Consider the following 21055-nt stretch of genomic DNA (forward strand, 5'->3'; position numbering starts at 1 on the left):
CAGACACCGGTAAGGGGTAGAGGCAGGGCCCCAGGAGGGTGGCGTGTAGGTACCTCCCACACTGCAATGGTTTTTAGAGTAGACCTGTCTTCTAACTAGCCGAATTACCCTGTGAGCATGAAGGAAATTTAAGATCAGTTTAAGATCAGTACCCCATACCAGGCCCTCTCCCTGGAAGCCCCGTTTCCATCCACTGGACACTGCACACTAAAGGCTCTACCTGCCTTTCCCCATGCTGTTCCCTGTCCTGCTCCTAGGTCCCCCCCAATTCCTTCACCACAGGGAGATCTAGGTGGATGAGGCTGGGACAGGCTGCTGTAAGGGTGAAGGAGGTAGGGATCCCTGACTCAGCCAGCTGTATTCTTGGCCACCCCCTGACCCTCACCCTGTCTGCAGCTGCCCTGGGGTAACTCCCTCAAGGAATTCACTCTGTACTGGGCTGTTGCGAAAGCCCCATGGTACCCATGGAACCCAGGCCCCACTCCGGAGGAGGGGGCGTGGCGGAGAGGGGTGAGGGAGCACCACGCCAGGATGGAACTGAAGGGGAAACACGGGCTGAGATGGAGGTCCCAGCTGCCCTTCCTCTCGCTGGGGATCTGGAGTGGGGCCAGTGGCCACCTGGACGAGTCAGGGGCTGCCTGTTCTAGTCAGGGGGGGGGCTTTGGATCTGACTCTGGCTCTGGGAGAACAGGGAGATTGTCCAAGGTCACCCAGTGGGTCGGTGCGTCAGAGTGATCACTCTACCAGCTCTGGAAGGACCCCTTGCCCTCCCTCCCTTTCTCCCCTTCACCAGCCAGACTTCCTTTGAGGTCTAAGGCAGCTTGAGGAAGCTGGGGGAAGAAGGACTAGGAGGGACATGAGACCGGGGAACCCGGAGGAGGGAGCCAGTTAGGGGGCTCATCCACTCAGTCCTGTCTGGGCCTCCAGCAGTGTGGAGAGACTTGGAGAGAGTGTGGTACTCCCCCTACCCAGTTCCAGACAGGGCCCTCAAGCCCCACCCTGACAGTTAAACGCAGGAAGCAGAGGGGACCCTGGAGCCCACACCACCAGCTGAGTTCTGGGGTTCCTGAATCTGAGTCCGCCACAAACACAGCTCTGCCTCTGCCCAGCTGGGTGACCTTGGGTAAGTGCTAACCCTCTCTGGGCCTCGGCCCCTTTCCCAGTCAGTGGGGTGGGGGCGGGGGGAGGCGGAGCTTAGGGAAGAGAGCAGAGGAGGAGCTCCCACGCACAGTAGGCTGGCAGGTGGGGGGGAGTGGGGGGTTCCCTTCCACTCTGCAGTGGGCCAGCCGGGGGAATCCCCACCACACTCCGTGAGAGGTGGAAGGACTGAGGGGGAAGGCAGGGGAAGGGAGCAATGGAGCCACCACCGCCCCCCCTCCCCCCCCCCCCCCCCCCCCCCCCCCGCTAGCGCCTGAGGGTCCCCTGGTCTCCACCTTCTCCTCTGTGGGAGGACGTCTCCGCATTCCAAATTCCGGGAGCGGAAGCCCCCCTCCTCCCAGGGGGATGCTGGGGCGGGGGGCGTCTGGAGTGACTCGAGGCTTGGAGTTGGGGAGGGGGGGGCGGAGATGGAAGGGGTTCCCCTCCCTCCCGCACCTCCCCCCTTTGAATTCCGGGAGTCGGGGCAAACCCTGACCGAAACGCCCACCAAGGAGAAGGGGAGCACCGCTGGGCCCTCCGCCCTGTCGGCGCCCCCACCCCAATGCCCCACTAGTGCCTACTCACCGGCCAGAGACGGCCGCCGCCGCCGGAGCCCCAGCGCCTGGCCCGAGCGCGAAGACAAGTGCACGGCCGGGCAAGGGCGTGTGAGCCGGGAGGGTGTGCGCGCGCCGCCGCAGAGCTGACCCCCTCCCCGCCGACCTGGGCCCCGCCCCGCCTCCCCGGGAGGGGCGCCTACCCGGTGGAGCGAGAGAGGCAGACTGCGGCGGCCACCGTGCGACCCCCCCCTCTCCCGCTCTGCTTTTCCAGAAAGGGTGGGGAGGGAATCCCCCTCCCCGCAGGAGTGGAACAGCCAATCTCCAAGAACGCTCAAAGAGCTGGGAGGACCCTCCGCCGCCGCTGGCCCATCACGTTCATTTTACAGATGGGGAAACTGAGACCCAGAGTTGGGGCGCCCCTGGCCAGGGCCCAGCGCCCCAGCAGCATAGAAATGCGGCTGCCCGCCTGTCTCTGGGGGGTCGCTTCCTGGCGTCCGGGTTAGGAATGGAGCCGCGGAGAGAAAGGGAGGCAATTCAGCCCCCCACCTTGAGCGGGCTCTGGGGCCTGGGAGGTCCAGGGGGGGACCCGGAGGCTTCAGGCAGCTGGTGACGTTGCTGGGGGCTGGAAGGTCCCAGTGAGGGAGGGGTACCTCGGGTGGCCATGAAACAAACCACAGAAAACTTCTCTAATGTCATTGTTGGGCTGTGACGTCCCTCTTCTCACCGCACGATTCAGGGACCCCGCTGTACGTGAACAGCCGGGCCCTGGGCCGCGAGATTGTTTGTGAAGGTCACTCTGCCAAATTACAAGAATGCGGCTCCCGGGGTTAGGGTCACTAGGGGATGGCAGAGGGGGCGCTGCGCAGGGCTCAGCCCCTCCTGTGACCTTGGCCCTGTTCAGGCCCCTCTCTCAGCCTATTTCTTTCTTGCGACTGGACAGCATTCACTTCTGGGGTCCCTCCAGCTCTCCGAGGTCTTTGGGGCTGCCGGCTGTATTTTGCTGTTATCCAATTCCGCCCCCCACCCCCCACCCCAGGAGGAGTGGTGCCCTCCCAGACCACCGTGTTCTCCCTCTCGGCCCCCTGCGCCCCGCAGCCCCACCCACCCAGTCTCCGAACCCCCACCCACCTTCTGCCGTGGCCTGGGATGAGGGGGGTTTCCTCTTGGGAGCCAGGAAGCTTCCATGAGCCTCCATCCTTTTTCTTTTTGGTTGTTTTTTTCCCCCCTCTTTTCTTCCATTCATTCTAAAAATAGCCCTCCCTCTCCAACTCTCCTCCCCCCCGCCCCCCCCACGCCGCCGGGCGCCTCCCTTGGAAAGGTAATGCACTCCCCGGGTGGGGTCCCGGAGGCCGGGATTCCGCGGTGCGGGCGGGGCCGCGGGGGGGGATGGAGTGGGGGGCGATTGGGAGCGCACCACCCACCCCCCCCCCCATTGTGTGTGAGATGCTCTCAGAAGGAGCCGCCAGCGTGACCGTGACCGTGTGTGTAGGGAAAGAGAACAAAGGGGCGGGGGACCTCTAGGGTATTCATTGTGGAGGCAGATTAAGGGAGGGCTGGGGGGAACCGCAGGGACTCCACCGATGAGGGGTCCCACCCAGTACCCCTGCGGGGATGACTCTCCACCGGCGGGGGGGAAGGCTGAGGTCTGCACCTTGGTCGGACACAGGGAGGGTCAAGAGTCAGCAGTGACCGGGTGGCTTCACGGGGGGAGGGGGGAGTCCTCCACCCTTGAACCTGGACATCTGCCCTGCGGAGCCCCCAGAAGGCCCCTCCCACTGCTCCTTGCCTCGCACCCATGGCCTCCCTCGTCCCTTCTCCGTGATGCAACTACAGAATTCCATACTCAGCTATGTGACTGATCATGGCTCTGTCCACAGAACTAGCACCTTCCTCATGGCTCTGTCCACAGAACTAGCACCTTCCTCCTTGAACTCTCCCCCTCTTCCAAGTCCTGAGAGCTCCGGCTCCCACTCCCTTTTGTCCCAGCACTAGGGCTGTCTCCCTAGACCACCCACCACACTCTGGCCTGACTCAACCTCTGTGTTAATGTGTCCAGCCTCAGGGGCTTTGCATCCGCCCTTCTTTCTGCCAAGATCACCCTTCCCTCACCCCCTATTGTCTTTCAGAGCCCGGTTCAAAGTCACCTCCTGCTCTGGGAACATCCGTCTAGTTTCAGGTCTTCCATTCCTGGTGTGCTGTGTTACTTGTCCACCTTCTGCCTCCCCCAGGGAATGGGGGGGGGGGTTCTCGGCAACTCGGGCTTGGCTGATGACGGGTGGGCCAACTCTGACCCAGCACCTCCCCAGGAGCTACCCAGCTCCAGAGACAGAGATAGCACCACTGCCCCAGCTAGCCACTCTGGAAAGCACCCCTGGGACGTGGCACAAAAGATCCATCATCTGCTCCCGTAGGGGTGTCACCTTGCACAGGGACACTAAAAACCACAGGCCCCCAAATGTTCCCCACCAGGGATGGCTTAGCCCGTTTCCAGAGTAACAGGATGGTTATGGTCCACAGGGACGGAGTTCCAGGCCTGTTGAGAAGCCAGCTCGGAGGCGTGTCTGCTCAGATGGCAAGTAAGTATAAAGAGCAAAGACTGAGGGGAGGAGGGGGCACTGGGAGCAGTGACCTTTCCGCAGCAGTGACCTCAGCAGTGACCGAGGGGAGGGGAGTGACCTTTCCTTTGTTATTAGCTTTTCCATGTTTCATTAGCTTACACTTTTTAAAACCAAGGAGAGGATAAAGGGAAAATCTCTTTGTTGGAGGATATAAAAGCTCAGAGAGGGTATGTGCCCCCCATGGGACAGAAAGCGCAGCTGCCAGTGTTGAGAAATCAAACCCCCCCCCTCCATACTTTCCTCCATAAATTTACCTTGAAAGCTTTGAGCAACTACTATCTATATATTTATATGCCCAGAGATCGAGGGTTGAATTCGGAGGAGGCGGGGGATTCCTGGGGTCCCTGAGAATACAGAGCCTTGTGGATTCTGGGAAAAGGTGATGGGCTGGGGATGAGCAGGGACATGTGGTGTCAGCAGGGCCAGGCCCACAGCCATGGACGTACGGGGGGGGGGGGGGGGGGGGGGGGCTTGTGGGTGCTGAGGGAGAAAGCCTTGGGATGGGTGAGTGCCCTGTCTTTGCACGTTTCACTGCCCGGCCCAGACTACACCTCAGGCTGGTGTTCAAGGCCAGAAGGGTGGGAACTGGCATGGGAAGTGGGGGGACCTGGCATGCAGGACCAGGGGAACCAGCCAGGCAAGAGACAAAGGCATCATCCGAGAGGTTTCAGAAAGTCTCAAAGGACAGGCCGGAATGTGGGGGAAGACAGTAAGGGGGGGGGGGGGAGGGGGGTGCCCGACCATGCACAATTAGGGCTGCCACATAAAATACAGGACACGGAATGGGACATACTTGTAAAAATAAAAAATATTCGTTGTTTATCTGCAAGTCAAGTTTTACTGGGCGACGTAGTTTTCTTTTTCTAAACCTGGAAACTCTAAGCCCAGATCTTCTGGCCAAGCAAACCTGGGGTTTGTGCGGAGGAGGAGGAGGAGAAGGGGCCCTGGAAGTGTCCGTCCTCTCCCAGTCCATCACGCTGTCGCCGGCGCCGCACATGTTCCCTTCCTAGGCTTTTCTTTGTCCCCCACACGCTGTCCACGTCCCTTAACTGCTCCTCAAGTTTCCCCCTCCCCTCCTCTCTCTTCCTTTGTTGTCCCCCTCCTTCCACGCCCTCCCTCGTTACCCCATCCTCCGACTCCTCCTACTCCTCTTGCACCCCTCTCCCCATCTTCCCCAGCCCTTCGCGTTTCCCCCACCTTCTCTGGCACCCACCCTTCCTCCTCGTCCCTCCACCACCACCCCCCCCTCCTCCTCCACGGCCCCTCTCTCCGCGCTAACCTCCTCCCCGGGCACCCACCCTCTCCTCTCTTCTGCGAACCCTCCCCCGTCAATCCCCGGGGCGCGCAAGGGGGAACCCCGGCCACCGGCGCCGCGCTCCACGCAGGCGCAGAGCCGCCCGGCTTCCCTGAGGCCGCCGCACCCCTCCCTGCGGCCCGCGCGCCCGGTTGCCAAGGCGACGGCGAGGGCCGGAGCGGGAACCTCCGGAAGACCCCACTCTCTCTCCCTCCCCCGCCACCTCCTCAGCAAACCCCACTCTGGTTTGAGCCGGTTTCCCCACCCCTCCCCCAGTGCGCACTGCGGCGTGTGAGGATTCCCTTGCCCACAGGGCGGGGGTCGGTCGGGGATCGACGCATGCGCGCAGGGCGAGGCTTTCCCTCCCAGACCGGCGCTCGACGGGAAAGCCCTAGCGCGTGAAGCGAGCACCCCCGCGCAGGCGCAGTGAGCGCCCGGCGTCCCCACAGCCCCGCCCGGTTGTCCCGGCAACGCGCGCGGGGAGGGCTGGGAGAGCACGGAACTCCCGTCTCACGCCCCCTCCCGCGCACTGCAGCCGAGTCGGGGATTCCCTGCTGCCCGCGCGCAAGCGCGGGCCTGGGATTCCGCGGGGGCGGGGCCGGAGAAAGAAGGGGCTTTTCCGTGCTAGGGAACAAAGGCTATTACCATATTCCCTTTGTCAGAGGATCGAAGCGGTCCTCTCAGCTCCGGAGTGTTATTTCCTCTCTGGTCCACCGGCCATCTCTCTGCAGGTCCCCGGGAGAGCTTGCCACACGCAGCTCCGATAGTTTTCCTACCTTGCTCACAGACCCGCCGTGGCTCCCTACCTTCCTGCGGTGAAGCCCTATTCTTCAGCCCGGCGTCTGAGGCCCTGAACGCCCAGCTGGTATCTACCTTCTGGTTATTCACCATTGGTCGCTAACCAACCCCCCCCCCCCCCCCCCAATTCCAGACCACAAAGACCTCAACGTGCCCACGCAGGAGGCTCCTTTGCCAAGCCTTTCTTCAGGATATGCCCTTCCCAGGCACCATCTCGTTGATTCTCGAGATAGCCTGGGGTTAGATACTGTTTTAGTCCCGTTTTATACAGGAGGAAATTGAAGCTTAGCCCCATTAAGGCCCTGGCCTAAGACCGCAGAGGTAAAAGGCAGAACCGTCTATTTGTGAGGAGACATCTGGGCCCCTCCACCCATTATTTGGCCTTCAACCCTGATTCTGGACCCCACTGCTGTCCCTGCTGGCTCCCTCACAGCCCTGGGTGCCTTCTGGCTATGTGACAGGCAGGTGGCTTCGTTTTCCCATCTGTAAAGGGGATAAATATCTCATGGGGCTGTCCCCAGGCTTCGGTGACATATTCCCATGTGCTAGGCCAGGGCCCAGCATCTAGGGGATGTTTCTCACAGCTGGTCTAGTTTGGTGGTGGCTTCCCCACCCTGCTTCCTGGTGCGATTTTCCTCCTTGTCATGGCAACCCCTGCAGGGCGCCTGCTTTCTGTCTTGCTTCCCTAGAGCCCACGGGGTCTTCTGGGAATACTTCCTGCATTCCTCACATGTCTTCTAGTGGTGGTTTTAGAGTTGGCTCCACGATCCCCAAACTAAGCCATTGTTCAATATATGTTGGTTAGTTTTATGCCAACCAGCAACTGCTTCAGGAACCTTCCATTTTGCATTTTAGCTGTACCCAATTATTAATGGCACCCCTCCCTTGAACAGGAAAGCTGTGACCTCCAGGCCTTTGCACATGTGGTTCCTTCAGCCTTTTCTGTCCCTGTCTGTGCACAGAATTCCTATGCATCCTTCGAGGCCTTCCCTCCATGAAACCCTCATGGCCCCCTTTGGCCCAGCCCTGGATGCCACACAGTTGGGGGGTATGGAGACCAGAAGCCACAAGGGCAGCCTTGTGGAGGCTGTCACGTGGGTGAGAGCCATCGCAGTGACCTGGTAAATGCTTGGACCCTACCCCTACCCGTGGGGGCCCATCTGGCTGCTGCCCTCCCTTTCTGCCAACTTTCCAAGGCCAACTAAGCTCTAGGAAGCCAGAACCAGGAACAGATCTCACCCAACCCTTCCCAGACATGCAGCCTCTGATGGGACATTTATTCCTACCCGGATCCACCTGCCCGTTCCAGCCTCCAGGCCCTCGCCTGCCTACGGCCCTGCCTATACAATGGGATCTGACTCATCTCCCGCTCAGGCCCGCTCTGAAGAAATCCTCCACTGGGAAGCCTGCCCATGACTTGACCCAGATGCCTCCCCTGTTGGAGTAACACCAGAGCAGCCAGCATTTCCTGACCCCCCGAGCACAGCATGTGACCTGACTGCTGACTCTGAACCAGAACCTCAGGATGCTAACACATCGCCTTCAGCTCGCCTCTGGTTCTGCCCCTGAAGTACTTTGTGACCTGGAGCCAGTGCCTCCACCTCTCTGAGCAGTCCCCTCGTAGCAGCCCAGCAAAGCTTCCAGGGGTGGTGGTCCAGGTCCCTTAATGGACAAGTGGCCAGCCAGGTGGGGAGGCCGTTAAGAGCCAGGCACAGGTCTCAGCTTGCTGCGACAACACGCAGTTGGGGGCCCTGATCTTCTCTGGCCGTGACCCCTGCATTCCAGCCCTCCTCTCCCCACCACCCACCCACCCGCCACCCACAGAGACGTCGAGTGCACGGTTTGCCTCACCGATTGCCTTTATTGGGCATCAGCCCCAGGGCTCCACGGGCGCAGGAAGGGGGTGGTGGGTGTCACTTGAAGCAGGGACCCTCCGGTGGGAGGCACGACCGATGATGCCACCTAGCCCCCAGGATGCTTGCCTCAGCCCCGGACCTCTCTGTAACCCACGCAGCTGACCCAGCGGACGGCGTGTGAGGTCATGACCCTGACCGCCTGTAGGGCGGCTCCCCCAGTTCTGGGCTCACTTGGGGGTATTGAAGGGCACGGCCCGCTGGTTCATGGGGTTGTCTGGCGACCGCAGCCACTCCTTCTTGAGCAGCTGCTTCAGCTGCGACAGCCGCATGTTGGGGTTTTCTTGCTTGAGCCGCGGCAGCTGCGCCTCCTCGAAGGCGGTGAAGGCCGCCCGCATGCGGCGCTCTGGGTGCCGGTCTGCAGCCTCCTCCGTCACGCTAGGGGAGGACAGTGAGGAGGAGAGCGGAGTGAGGGGGGGGAGGGGTCTAGGGTGCGGCCCCGCCCGCGGGGAGGGCCGTGCTCCGCCCCCAGACACATAGCCCCACCCCCGGCGCCCAAGCCCCACCCCATCACCTGAGCACCGCGATGGCATCCTCGATGGTGCGCGCCTCCACACTGCCCTCCTCCAGCACGCGGCGGTTCACATTCTCCTCCAGCGGCACCTCCAAGTGGCTCTTGGCTTTCTCGGCTGGGGGCGGAAGACAGCCAAGTGACAGGGACACACACAGGGACAGAGATAAGCGGGGATGCAGAGCTCCGGAGAGATGAGAGCGACGCAGTGGGGGAAGAGAGGAGAGAGAAGGAGGCAAGCAGGCAAAGAACGATGGGGGCGCCCTCCTGTCCTCCCAGCGCCCAGGCCCCTGCCCAGGCCACGCTGCCATCCTGACTTCCCTGCAACTGAGCACACAGGAGGCACCCCCACTCCTGGCTGCTGTCTCCTTACCCTCCGGGCACCCCATTCAGTCCCCGGAGACCCCATGGCCCACAAGCAGAGGTCAGATGCACAGCAAGTAAATACACACGTGTTTGTGCCCATGCTCTGGGTGCTCAAAGCCAGGCCTGCCAGGACGCTGCCCACCCCTGCTTCACCACACAGCCCGGGCAGCTTCTCTGGGGGTGAGGAAGGGGCTCTAGACTCAGCCAGGGTTAGTCCTGCGGCCTGGCCTTTAGTGGGGGAAAAGGCAGCTCCAGAGCGAGCCAAAGCCCCACCTGGGTCTGGGGCTTCCTTGTGTTGGTGGTCTCGACGGAGCGTCTCCTCAATCTGGGCGCGGGTGACCTTGCTGGGCGCGGCCACCCGGGGGGCCTTGCCACCCTTGAGCTTGGAGTCTTCCTCCTCCAGCAGGCGCTGCGTCTCCTTCTTGCGCTCTAGCTGCTCCAGGCGCCGCTTCTCCTTCTCCTCCTGGGGGGAGGGAGGCGATCAGGAGTGGGCCCCACCACTGGCATGAGGTCTGGGTTTTTATCTATCTCACCCAAGGCAGACTGAGGCCCTGCTGTGTGCTAGACCCTGTGCTGGGCACAGCGGACACAGCTGGAGCACAACAGGCCTACGTGAGGGCTCCCAGCCTACAGTACTATGGGAGCAAAGGGAACCTTGGCCAGGGCAGGTGGATGGTGGCTCTTGAAGGAAAAGCGACGCCTGGGCTGGAGGAGGAGCCAGACAGGAAGAGAGATGGAGGACAGGAAAGTCCTTAGAGGTGGGAATGCAGGTGCAAAGGCCCTGAGGCAGGAACCTCCTAGCAGGACAGAGGAGAGACTCACAAAGGCTGGTGTGGCTGGAGCAGGGAGGGGAAGCTCGGCAGGAGAAGAGGTGGGGAGGACATAGGGTGGGACCCCAAGGGGCCTCAAGGGAGGGGTTTGTATTGGATTCCGAAGGTGACAGGACCCAGGGAAGGTCTGAGCCCATTTGCTGGCTGGGGCAGGGGTCTGCCCTTATGGGCACTGTCCCTAGCCAAGTGTCGCAGGGGCTGTGACTGGTCCCACCTTGCCCCTCAGGGAGGCCTTGATGCCATCTGACCTACAGGACTTGCCCTTGGCCGCTGCCCCTCACCACCTCCACCAGGGGGCAGAGTCACGGCCTGGTTCATTTGTAATGCAGGGCAACCACAGGCTTGGAATATTCGGCCACCTCCCACCCGCACCCCCACAGGGCCCTGCACCTCAGGCACCTCCGCCTGCCTACCCTCTGCCTACAACTCTGCCATCTGACTTCCATGCCCTGGGGGTGATCCCCACTCCTTCAGTGCCCTCTGTGACACTCCTATAGTGGAACGAAGCGTCCCCCTGGGCCTCTGAACTCTAACCTGCCTGCGCAGCAGGAAAGTGGAGGCAAGGTTAAAGGTTAAGGGCCCCCACATCTGTGTTCAGGCACGTCAGGCAGGGCCACTGTCCGAGCCTGAGTTTGCCCATCAATTAGAGGTAATGTCCTCCCGAGGCCCCCTCGTCCCTGCACGGTACTCATACAGCCCGTGTTCGTTCTGTCCCCAACACGGCCCTGCCTCAGCCTTTGCACTGGCTGTCCTCTCCTCCTGGGGCGCCGAGGCCTCCTTCCCTGGCTAACTCCGGCTCCTCCCGAGCTCCTGGCTCCTTATCAGCCCCTCCACCCCATGGCTCTTTCCCGTGTTCCGCAAATCCCTGCTTCTGGTCTTCTGACTATCTGGTTTGTCCTGGAGGCAGGAGGCAGGCCCTGGCCTGGGTTTTGAACAGCTGCCTGCTGGCCCCAGGCCCAGTAACACAGTAGGTGTTAGTAAAATTGTGCTGCATGAACGCGTGAGTTCCAAAAAGCTCCAATAACTCAGGAAAGACACTCGCTTGCGGCTGTTGGTCTCTAGTGACATGGGACTGAGGAGGGAGCATGAGCATTTATGCTTTGACATTCAGCAAAATTTTGTGACAAAGTCACTTGCAGTTTGCAAAAAAAGAGCCATCAGCAATGGGCAGTATCTGGTGATGGGTGACGATAAGTCCACTCGGCAGAATATTCCTGCGCCATAAAAAGTGAGTCTCATAAATAATTGACATGGAACCCGGAGAGTCAGGTGCTCAGGCAGAGCTGCTTAATACGGAACAAGTGGAGATAAACTGCTGACTTCCGGGCGGCGGGGGAGGGGGTGGCGATGAATTACGGCCCCATCCGCGACCGCTGCCTGGTGGCCAGGAGAAATATGGCTGTGGGACCCTACTGAACTGAAGACACGGGCTTTAGGGTAGGACACTGGGGGGGAAAAGTCTGGTGTCACGTGAGGGAGGATGTGGGTTTTTTAGTGTTTTGGAGTGAGCATGAATTTGCTTTTTTCTTCCTTTTTTTAAAATTTTTTTAACTTTTTTTTTATTTATTTCTGAGACAGGGAGAGACAGAGCATGAATGGGGGAGGGTCACAGAGAGAGGGAGACACAGAATCTGAAACAGGCTCCAGGCTCTGAGCTGTCAGCCCAGAGCCCGACGCGGGGCTCGAACTCGCGGACCACGAGATCATGACCTGAGCCAAAGTCGGACGCTCAACGGACTGAGCCACCCAGGCGCCCCTCTTCCTTTCTTTTTTAAAAGATTTTAGGGGGCGCCTAGGTGGCTCAGGCAGTTGAATGTCCGACTTTGACTCAGGTCATGATCTCACGGTTCGTGGGTTCAAGCCCCACGTCGGGCTCTGGGTTGACAGCTCAGAGCCTGGAGCCTGCTTCCGATTCCGTGTCTCCCTCTCTCTCTGCCCCTCCCCTGCTCACGCTCTGTCTCTCTCTCTCTCTCTCAAAAATAAACATTAAAAAAAAAATCTTTTTAAATAAATAAATAAAAATAAAAAGATTTTCTTTTATTTTAAGTAATCTCTACACGCAACGTGGGGCTCGAACTTACAACCCTGAGATCAAGGGTCACATGCTCCACCAATGGAGCCAGCCAGGCGCCCAGATTTGCTTTTTTCATAGAAACGTTTTTTTCATGTATATATGAAATCCTAAGCAGGCTCCGTGCTGTCAGCATAGAGCCCGATGCGGGACTCGAGCTCACGAGCTGTGAGATCATGACCTGAGCCGAAACCAAGAGTGGGACGCTTAACCGACTGAGCCACCCAGGGGCCCCCACAGAAACAATGTTTTTAAAGCAGCTGTTGTATAGGGAAGAAAAGAAGGACTAGGTGGGCCACGTAAACTGTGGGCACCACATGCCCATCAGCAGGAAGAGGGCTAGACAAACCGCAGAAAACCACCCGATGTTGGCAACTCCATGCAAAACAGTCAGGAGGGTGGCCTGCCTGGGAAGGGCCTGGAGGCTGGGAATATTCCAGACGGCAGGGGTTGACAGTCCTCCACCTGTTTTGGTAAAGGTTTTAGTCCATTTGCATATGGTGGCTCTGGGCCAGAAGGACAGGGTCAAAAAGCTGAGAGAGCTCATCTGGCCCCTCCAGCCTGTCCGACCTCTGCCTGCTCTGCATGTTCTTGTAGGCGCATGCTACACAGGCGGGCAGACAGACAGCTCCCTAAGCCGCACACCCAGGACAGGGCCTGTCCTTTAAGCCAACCCTTGTAACAGACCAAAAGGTAGACCCATGGCCTCGGCTAGTCCCAGCCCTTCGCCACAGCCCTGCGACCTGGGCTTCCTGCCTTATCCGTGCCGCACTTTTCTCAACCAGGGACCCCAGAGCCCAAGACACTAGCCCAGGGAGGGCTCTTGGGGCCTGGGGCCTGGGCTGCTACCTCTGCTTCAGGTCTCTATGGGGCACCTGGTTAGCTCAGGCAGTTAAACATTGACTCCTGAGCTCAGGTCAGGTCTTGATCTCAGGGTCGCGAGTTCAAGCCCCGTGCTGGGCATGGAGCCTACTTTAAAAAAAAAAAAAAAAAAAAGGTCTCTGGCTTTTTCTCTCCGCGTAATGCATAAGGGCTCTTTGGCAGATGATGTTTTTTTTTCTTTTGGGTTTTCAACTATCCTATATTATCAAAATATTGACAGTCAAAAAGAAACTTGAAAGACCTCCATGGACCAAATGCAGCACAGGGTGTGGGGAGGGAACCAATGACGTGCCATGTCCAACTAAAAATAAGGCAGGATCCAGTCCTGCACAGCAAGATGATGGGAAAACTCACAAAAGCACCCAGGCATGCCCGGAACCGGGCAAGCAGGGAAGGTATGTCACCAGTGCTATTTTCTGCAGTTGTCACCAGTCTGGTCAGGAACCTAACCTCTGATCAGCCCCCGGGGGGGGGGGGGGGGGGGGGGGGGGGGGAGGAACAAGCAGAGACAGGGACAGTGGGTCTCTGGCGCCACCTACTGGACAGAGCCAGTCAGTGTCACCCGTGATCCACTTCCCACACCAATTCAGTTACCCACTGGGTGCCTGACACTGGGACCCACTAGGGGACAGATGGCCATCCCTGCACTCTTCTGTGTTTTTGCACACACCTAGAAGAGCCTGCGAGCCCTGGGGTCAGCAGGGTGGATGCGGGGGACCTAGTACAGCAGCTCCCAGCCTTGTCGCAGCGGACGTCTGGGGCTGTCTCGTTCTTTTCACGGTGGGACTGTCCCGGACCCTGAAGGGTGTCGAGCAGCGATCCCGGCCCCCGCCCGCCAGATGCCAGTGGCCCCTTCCACCCACCGGCTGTGACAACCCAAAATGTCTCCGGATGTTGCCAAGTGCCCGCTGGGTGCAGAACTGCTCGAGGCTGAGAAGTGCTAGTCTGACCCAGCCCGGACATTACCCGGAGGAGAGAGAGGAGCCCGCAGGGGGTGGTGGCTGCCTTGCCTAATGAGCCCCCCCCCCGCCCCCGGCCCTTTGCCTCCACCGCCCTCCTCGTCCTTGGTCTACGTCCAGGGCCTTCTCACTTTCTAGCCGAAGCCCCAGGGGCCTCCTGCCACCTTCTACCTCGTTTCCATGTTGACTGCCCACCTTACCCGCAGCTGAGGGAGCCTGGGAACCACCCACCTTGCGCTGTTCCTTCCTCATGACGTGTTTGTCCTCATCCTTCCAGTAGGCATCCTCCAGCTCCTTCTGCTTCCTGGCATCAGCTGCCGCCTTGGCCTCAGCCCTCCGCGCCCGGGCCGCTGCCGACTTGGTGTTCTCACCCTGGAACTTCTTGGGCATATCCCTCAGCAGGCTGCGGGAGGAGGGCAGGGACCAGTGAGCAGGGGGCAGGTGGCCTTCGGCGCCCCCGCGCCCTCACTTGCAGTCAAGAGCCCCTTGGAGCCTCAAGGGCCTTGTCTGTAAAATGAGGGCCTCAGACTTAGTGATCTCCCTTTAAAAAAAAAAAAAAAATGGATTGAGATGAAATTCACACAACAAAAAATGAACCATTTTCAAGTGCCCAATTTGGTGGCATTTAATACATTCGCAATGTCGTGCAACCATCACCTCTATAGTTCTGGAACATTCCCAGCACCCCAAAAGGAAACCCCGCACCCACTAACAAACAGTCACGCACCCTCCCCCCTCCCCCTAGCCCCTGACAACCACCGATCTGCCATCTGCCTTCTGTCTCTACGGATTTGCCTCTTCTGGACGTTTCATATAAACAGAACGGTGCATTCTGTGGCCTTTTGTGGTCTGGCTTCTTTCACTCGGTGTGATGTTTTCAAGGTTCCTCTATGCTTTTTAGCATGTCAGTGCTTCGTTCTTTTTTTTATGGCCGAGTAATATTCCATTGTACAGATTGACCACATTTTGTTTATCCGTTCACCACTAACGTTCACCTGGGGTGCTTCCACTTTTTGGCTTTCATTTTTTTTTTTCCATCATTTTCTAAGTTTATTTATTTATTTATTTTGAGAGAAAACACAAGTGGGAGAGGGGCGGGGGGGGGGGAGCGGAGAGAGACAGAGACCCTGTCAGCGTGGAGCCCGACGTGAGGCTCGAACACACAAACTGTGAGATCACGACCTGAGCCTAAGTTGGATATTTCACTGACTGGGCCACCCAGGCGCCCCTCCACATTTTGGCTTTTGGAGTCATGCTTCGGTGGACCCCTGCGGGCCAGTCTGTGTGTGGCCCCTCCTATTCTGCCACTTATGACACCTCAGTCCCCAGAACCCTGAAGCCAAATCCTCCTCGCTGGGTACTCGGCTGCCGTGAACTGGTCCCAGTGACCCAGCCCAGGCTTGCACAGCCGGGAGATGTAGAAGTGGAAAGCTGTTGTCCAGCACGCACATGGTCGGTGCAAGTCCCACGCCGGGTGCTGGGGAAATGATATACACAAACGGCAGGCACCACCCTCCCTCCACTAACCCCTTCATATGGACCAACTCAACTGAATGCCTCCAAAGCGGGGTGCCTACGTGGCTCGGTTGGTAGAGCATGGGACTCTTGTCTCAGGGTCATGAGTTCAAGTCCCACAGCACGGAGCTTACTCAAAAAAAAAAAAAAAAAAAAAAAAAATTCATGAATGCCTCCAAAGCTTTAAATGTGGGTACTGCCCCGGTTCCCATTCTGAGATGGGGAAGTCAAGGTACCTGGCCAGGTCACATAGCTCTGAGCCTAGAGTCTCACCTCCAAAGCCCGCCTTCCAGGTGAGAAAGGGAAGGCTGTGCGGCCCAGGGCATGTGCCTTCAGTCCTCCGGGCCTCAGTTTTCGTCATCTGGGAAATGGGCTGATGTTCCTGACTCCTGGGTTGTCTGTCTCCCCTGAATATCTCCAGCTCAGTCCCCTTAGGGAAATAGGCCCAGCATCCACAGATGAAGGGGAGACAACGTGGGGGCCACTTTGACCCAGGACCACCAGGCCACCCCATTCCAGCCTCCTAGCTGTGTGACTTGTGGGGCAAGGAGCTTCCACCTTGGAGCCCTCTGGAAACTCTAACATCAGCTCCCATCTGCAGCAGCTCCGTGCACTGGGCTTCGTGTTTTGTACGCAGCGTCTGAGTGGATTCTCACAACCCTGGTATGTGATGGCAGAGCTGAGCCCTGAGGGACGGGTCAGAGGCAGTCCTGTGAGGGTGAAGGGGTGAGGCTTCTGGGCAGAGGGCACAGGATATGCAAAGACCCTGCGGCACTGATGAGGCCACTGAGCGCTGGGGAGGGGGAGGAAAAGAGGGTGGGAGGGCACGGGGCTGTCAGAGTGGGGTATTATGGGCCAAGGAAGAGCAAGGATTTTATTCTCTGGGCACCAGGGAGCCGTTAAGCAGCCCGGAGCAGGACACGGACACATTTTGATTCAGGCTGCTCCCAAGCCCACTGTGCCTGCTGTGCGGATAGGCCAGGGGACGACAATGATGCGATGGGCAGAACGGGAGGTGTGGCGTCGGATGGAGCCGGGCAGTAATAACGATGTCAACTCGGACCGATGCTCGGCACCAGGGACACGCTAAACCACTTCATCCCCCGGCAGCAGCAGCAGAGGCTACTTTCAGCCCCATTTTACAGACGAAGGAACCTAAGGCTTTGCAGGAGTAAGTAGGATGCTCAGGGCCACACAGCAGGTTAGTGGAGGAGGCCCGATTCCAACCCAGGGCCAGACCCCCAATCCCAACTCTGTGCTCCTAACCGCTGGCCCACCCTGGGGTCCCGACAGGCCCCGTTGATGTTCCCCGCGGATCAGGATTCTGAGGCCACTGGCCCCCCCCCCCCCCCCCCGCCGCCCCACGTAACATCAAGGGGTGGCCTCCTGGCCAGGTGGTCCAGGCTGAGACTGAGGAGAGGGCCCCATGGGGCAGAGCAAGGCAAAGTAGGGGCAATCAGTGGACCCAGGAGACTCAGAGCTGCGATCACAGCTGAAGTGCTCCCCTTGAGCTGAGACACAGCATGGATCCCAGTCCCTCTCCCAACCCCCTGGATTTAAGAGCTGCCACGGGGGGATATGCTGGCCTGATCCCACGGGCCTCCCAGCTGCTCCTTGACCACCTAAGTCAGCATTCATTACTGAGTGTCCACAGTACACTCAATAGAACCACCCCCACCCTGGATTCTCCAGGGGAGTGCCAAGAATTGGGAGTCACTGTCCAAGTTACAGACTAGAAAACTCCCCACCCGGGGCGCCTGGGGCGCTCGATTGGATCGAGCTTCTGATTCTTGGTTTTGGCCCAGGTCATGATCTCCTGGGTCGAGCCCCACGTGGGGATCCACACAGTGTGAAGCCTGCTTGGGATTCTCTCCCTCTCTCTGCCCCTCTCCCACTTGTGTGCGTGCGCGCTCTCTCTCTCTCTGAATAAACTTTAAAGAGAGAAAACCTGCCACCCTACTCTCCATCTTCCCCTCACTCACTGGTGGCAGCCACACCAGCCTCCCTGCCATCTTCCAAACATACTGCAGGTTCCCACCTCAGGGCCTTTGCACTTGCTGCATCCTCCACCTGGCTGCTCTTCACACCTCTTTTTACCCAATTGACTATTTATTTATTTTCATTTTTTTAATGGTTATTTATTTTTGAGAGACAGAGACAGAGACAGAGACAGAGAGGGAGACACACAATCCAAAGCAGGCTCCAGGTTCCGAGCCGTCAGCACAGGGCCAGACGTGGGGTTTGAACTCAGGACCCGTGAGATCACGCCCTGAGCCGAAGTCGGACGCTTCGCCGACCGAGCCATCCAGGAGCCCCAGTTAACTCCTATTTAAATTTCAGGGCCTACATCAGGTGTGTCTGCCTCCATGAAGCCTTCCCTGAGACACCCTCTCTCAGACCACAAGCTTCTCTTTGAGGCCCTCGTCTGGGTTGCTATTTTATGTTCACGTATATGATTATTTGACAAATGTCCATGTTTCCCACCAGGCTGGGAGTTCTGCGAAGGCAGGGACTGCCTTGGTCCCTACTGGGTCCCCACTGCCCAGTACAGTAGGGGCTCAACAAGCCCTAACCCTCAAGACGACTGTCTTTGGAGACAGGGCCAGTGAGGGAGCCATAGCGATTAAGCGAAGTCATAAGGGTGGGGCCCTAATCTAATGGGGCTGGTGCCCCTATCATTGCAAAAGACACCAGGGCTTGCTCTCCGCACCACGTGAGGACACGGCTGAGAAGGTGGCCATTTGCAAGTCAGGAAGGGTGCCTGCGTCAGGAACCAAACTGGGGGGCACTTGGATCGTGCATTTCCTCCCTTCCAGAACCGTGAGCACAGAAATTCCTGTTGTTTAGGCCGCCCGTCTGTGGTATTTTTTGATGGCAGCCCGAGCTTTACACAGACAGCTTCTCTTCTGTTGTGGTAAACACTTACGCTGTCGTTCAGTAAACACGCACCGAGCACCTAGTACGCGTGGGACACTGGGTAGCGAAGCAGCACCCATCTGACCGCCAGGCTGGCTAGGGCTTAGACAGTAAGAGTGACAACTTGCCATAAGAACTGTGATGGGGACATGCAGGGCGCTGGGGAAGCCCCGAGGGGGGTTTCTGACCCAGACTGGGGTTAAAGGGCTTCCTGAAGGAGACATCTAAGAAAAGGCCTGAAGGGGTCAGGGGCTCCCGAGCCCCCAGGAGGGTGGGGGAGGCAGGCTGCGAAGCGGGGATCTGTATTTCAGGGTGATGAAAACATGCGGAGGGTGTTAGAACCGGGAGGCGCTGATCTGTGGATAAGAGGCGAACTGTAGGGGTGCGATAAGCAAGGAACTCAGGCAGGGATCCGGGGAGTGGCTCCGGATGGACAAGGGGGTACGTTTAGGGCGGAATCCAGACCCACGTGGTTGATTGGATGCAAAAGTAAAGAGAGAATAGAAGATAAAGCTCAACACCGCCTCTTCCAAGAAGCCCTCCCGCTACCCCTTCCGGGCTCCCCCTTGCCCGTCGTGCCTCTCCCCAGTCCTGACCCCACTGCAAGACACCGGGGGGGGGGGGGGGCGTCCGTACCCATCTCTGTCACCCCCAAGCCTGGCAGGGCTGGAGCTGGCTGGCCTCCAAAAGGACGCAGTTCTCCCCGGGTCTCGGTCGCCCGCTCCGGGAAATGGGCACAGCCCCCGCGAGAGCCGTCTTGCCTGGACGCTGAAAGTGCCCGGGTCTCCGACCACCCCACCTCCAGCCCCCCCAGGGAGACGGTCTCAGGCCTAGCCACCCCGCCGGGCCCACCCGCACCCCGCCCCCCGGCTCCGCCCGCGCCGCGGCCGCTCCTACCTCCTTCCCCCAGCGCCGGCCCGGTCGCGAATCCATGACGTCACCGCAGGGCTTGCGCGCCGAGCTCCCGGAGGCGCGGGCTGATGACGTGTCAGCGTTGTCGCCATCTTGGTAAGGGAAACGCTTCCTGGCCTCCCACCCGAGCCAAGGTTATCAACCACTTCTTTTCCTCTCCGCGAAGAGGCTATTTGATGAGTCCCCCACCCCCTCCTCTCGCTTCAGATATTGGCAAACTAGGAGGGGCGGCTAAAAACGACAATCTAGAATGTCGCCTTTACCAAGATGGCCGTTGCCCGGATGAAATATGGCGGCCTCCACTTCACACGTGGTCCGACGGCGTCAGGCGGGAGTTGCCCTGCCACCAGAGGGCGCCAGAGCCTGCGGTCCAATCGCTGTCCGCAGCCGGCCAAGCCCAGAAGAATCCTCCCAAATTGTGCTGTCGCTTTGCGCTGGGAAGGCGCTCTTCTAATCCACACTCTCTGCGTCCCACCTGCGAAGCTGGGGAGAGGGGAGGCCGGAGAAAGTGGCAGACAAACGAACCACCCCACCCCGTTCAGCTGGGGAAACCGAGGCTCAGAGACACCAGGAAGTGAATTTACTCAAAATGTAAGCGCCCCCCCCCCCCCCCAGCAGCTCAAATTCCTCGCTGGCCCCTCCTGAAATGCTCCACTCTCACCGACCCCCTGCACACGCACCTTGCTTTTTTATTTTATTCAGCAATTCGTTTGGGGGGCCAATTTGTCCCAGGCACCTATACTTGAGAGTTTCCTGGGGCTCCGTGTCCTCATCTGTAAAGATGGGGAGTACTAGGGGTCTGAGGGTGGTTACCCTGGACCTGGCTGTGGGGAAAGAGGCAGGGTTTGGATCTAGGGGACCGTCCGGGCAGGACGCGTGGACCACAGAGTCCTTCTCTGAAAGGCAACCCCAGTCACACTGCCAGGACCTTGCTCTAGAGCCTGGTGGGTTCCCACTGCCTTTCAACACTCCTTTATTTCGGTCGGAGAATCAGCTTGCGTTGTCCATTTGTTGACCTGTTTGTTTTCTGCTTCTCCCGTGGCTGTGACATGGGACGGAACCCACGCAGCTGGAGCAGCCTCAGCAGAAAACATGTACAACTGACCCTTGAACCACACAGGATTTAGGGGCACCGACTCCCACGGGGTCGAAAGTCTGCGTATAGGGGCGCCTGTGTGGTTCAGTCGGTTGTGTCGGACTTCGGCTGAGGTCCTGATCTCGCGGTCCGTGAGTTCGAGCCCCGCGTCGGGCCCTGTGCTGACAGCTCGGAGCCTGGAGCCTGTTTCAGATTCTGTGTCTCCCTCCCTCTCTGCCCCTCCCCTTCTCTCTCTCTCGCTCTCTCTCTCTCTCTCTCAAAAATAAACATTGGAAGTGCCTGGGTGGCTCCGTTGGTTAAGCGTCGGACTTCGGCTCAGGCCACGATCTCACGGTTCGTGGGTTCGAGCCCCGCGTCGGGCTCTGTGCTGACAGCTCAGGGCCTGGAGCCTGCTTCCGATTCTGTGTCTCCCTCTCTCTCTTCCCCTCCCCTGCTCGCGCTCTATCTCTCTCAACATTAAAGAAACATTAAAAAAAAAAAAAAAAAAAAAAAAAAACCTTGCAAAAAAAAATCTGCCTATAACTTTTGACTCCCCAGAAACTTAATGACGAATGACCGGAAGCCTGACCAATAACAATCGGTTGCTTAACACATATTTGGCATGTTATATAGATTATATAATGCATTCTTACAAGAAAGTAAGCTAGAGAAAAAAATGTTACTAAGAAAAGCATCAGGGA

General features: G+C 58.8%; 2 protein-coding genes across 3 annotated transcripts in view; both read right to left on the reverse strand.

The window, feature by feature from the left end:
* The window catches only part of KCNN1 (potassium calcium-activated channel subfamily N member 1), a 32901-nt gene extending 29972 nt beyond the window's left edge, over positions 1–2929 (reverse strand). Inside the window, exon 1 of one of the 2 annotated variants that reach the window (XM_086698635.1) lies at positions 2823–2929. The gene's annotated coding sequence lies outside the window, so the exon portion shown is untranslated. Of the gene's footprint in view, positions 1–1722; positions 1853–2822 lie in introns of those variants that run through there. The other variant, XM_086698634.1, reaches the window with a different exon arrangement.
* Positions 2930–8245: 5316 nt separating this feature from the next.
* Positions 8246–19366, reverse strand: CCDC124 (coiled-coil domain containing 124). The gene is made up of 5 exons (XM_086698641.1): positions 19265–19366; positions 14168–14339; positions 9468–9657; positions 8832–8946; positions 8246–8695 (listed from the first exon to the last, which is right to left on the reverse strand). Exons 2-5 carry the CDS (start codon positions 14324–14326, stop codon positions 8488–8490), a joined length of 672 nt encoding a protein of 223 aa, XP_086554767.1. The 5' UTR covers positions 14327–14339; positions 19265–19366; the 3' UTR covers positions 8246–8487.
* Between the last annotated feature and the right edge of the window lie 1689 nt (positions 19367–21055).

This window comes from Puma concolor, chromosome A2, assembly GCF_028749965.1.
Source record: "Puma concolor isolate L17-30 chromosome A2, mPumCon1.1.hap2, whole genome shotgun sequence".
Taxonomy (NCBI): Eukaryota; Metazoa; Chordata; class Mammalia; order Carnivora; family Felidae; genus Puma; species Puma concolor.

What these genes read in the sequence shown, in the direction of transcription:
- CCDC124 (XM_086698641.1), bottom strand. Translation starts at nt 14,326, where the DNA reads ATGCCCAAGAAGTTCCAGGGTGAGAACACCAAGTCGGCAGCGGCCCGG. An exon ending in TGAGGAAGGAACAGCGCAAG is followed by an intron (nt 9,658 to 14,167) that starts GTGGGTGGTTCC and finishes CCCTCCCCCCAG; the next exon opens with GAGGAGAAGGAGAAGCGGCG. An exon ending in CAAGGAAGCCCCAGACCCAG is followed by an intron (nt 8,947 to 9,467) that starts GTGGGGCTTTGG and finishes TTCCGCCCCCAG; the next exon opens with CCGAGAAAGCCAAGAGCCAC.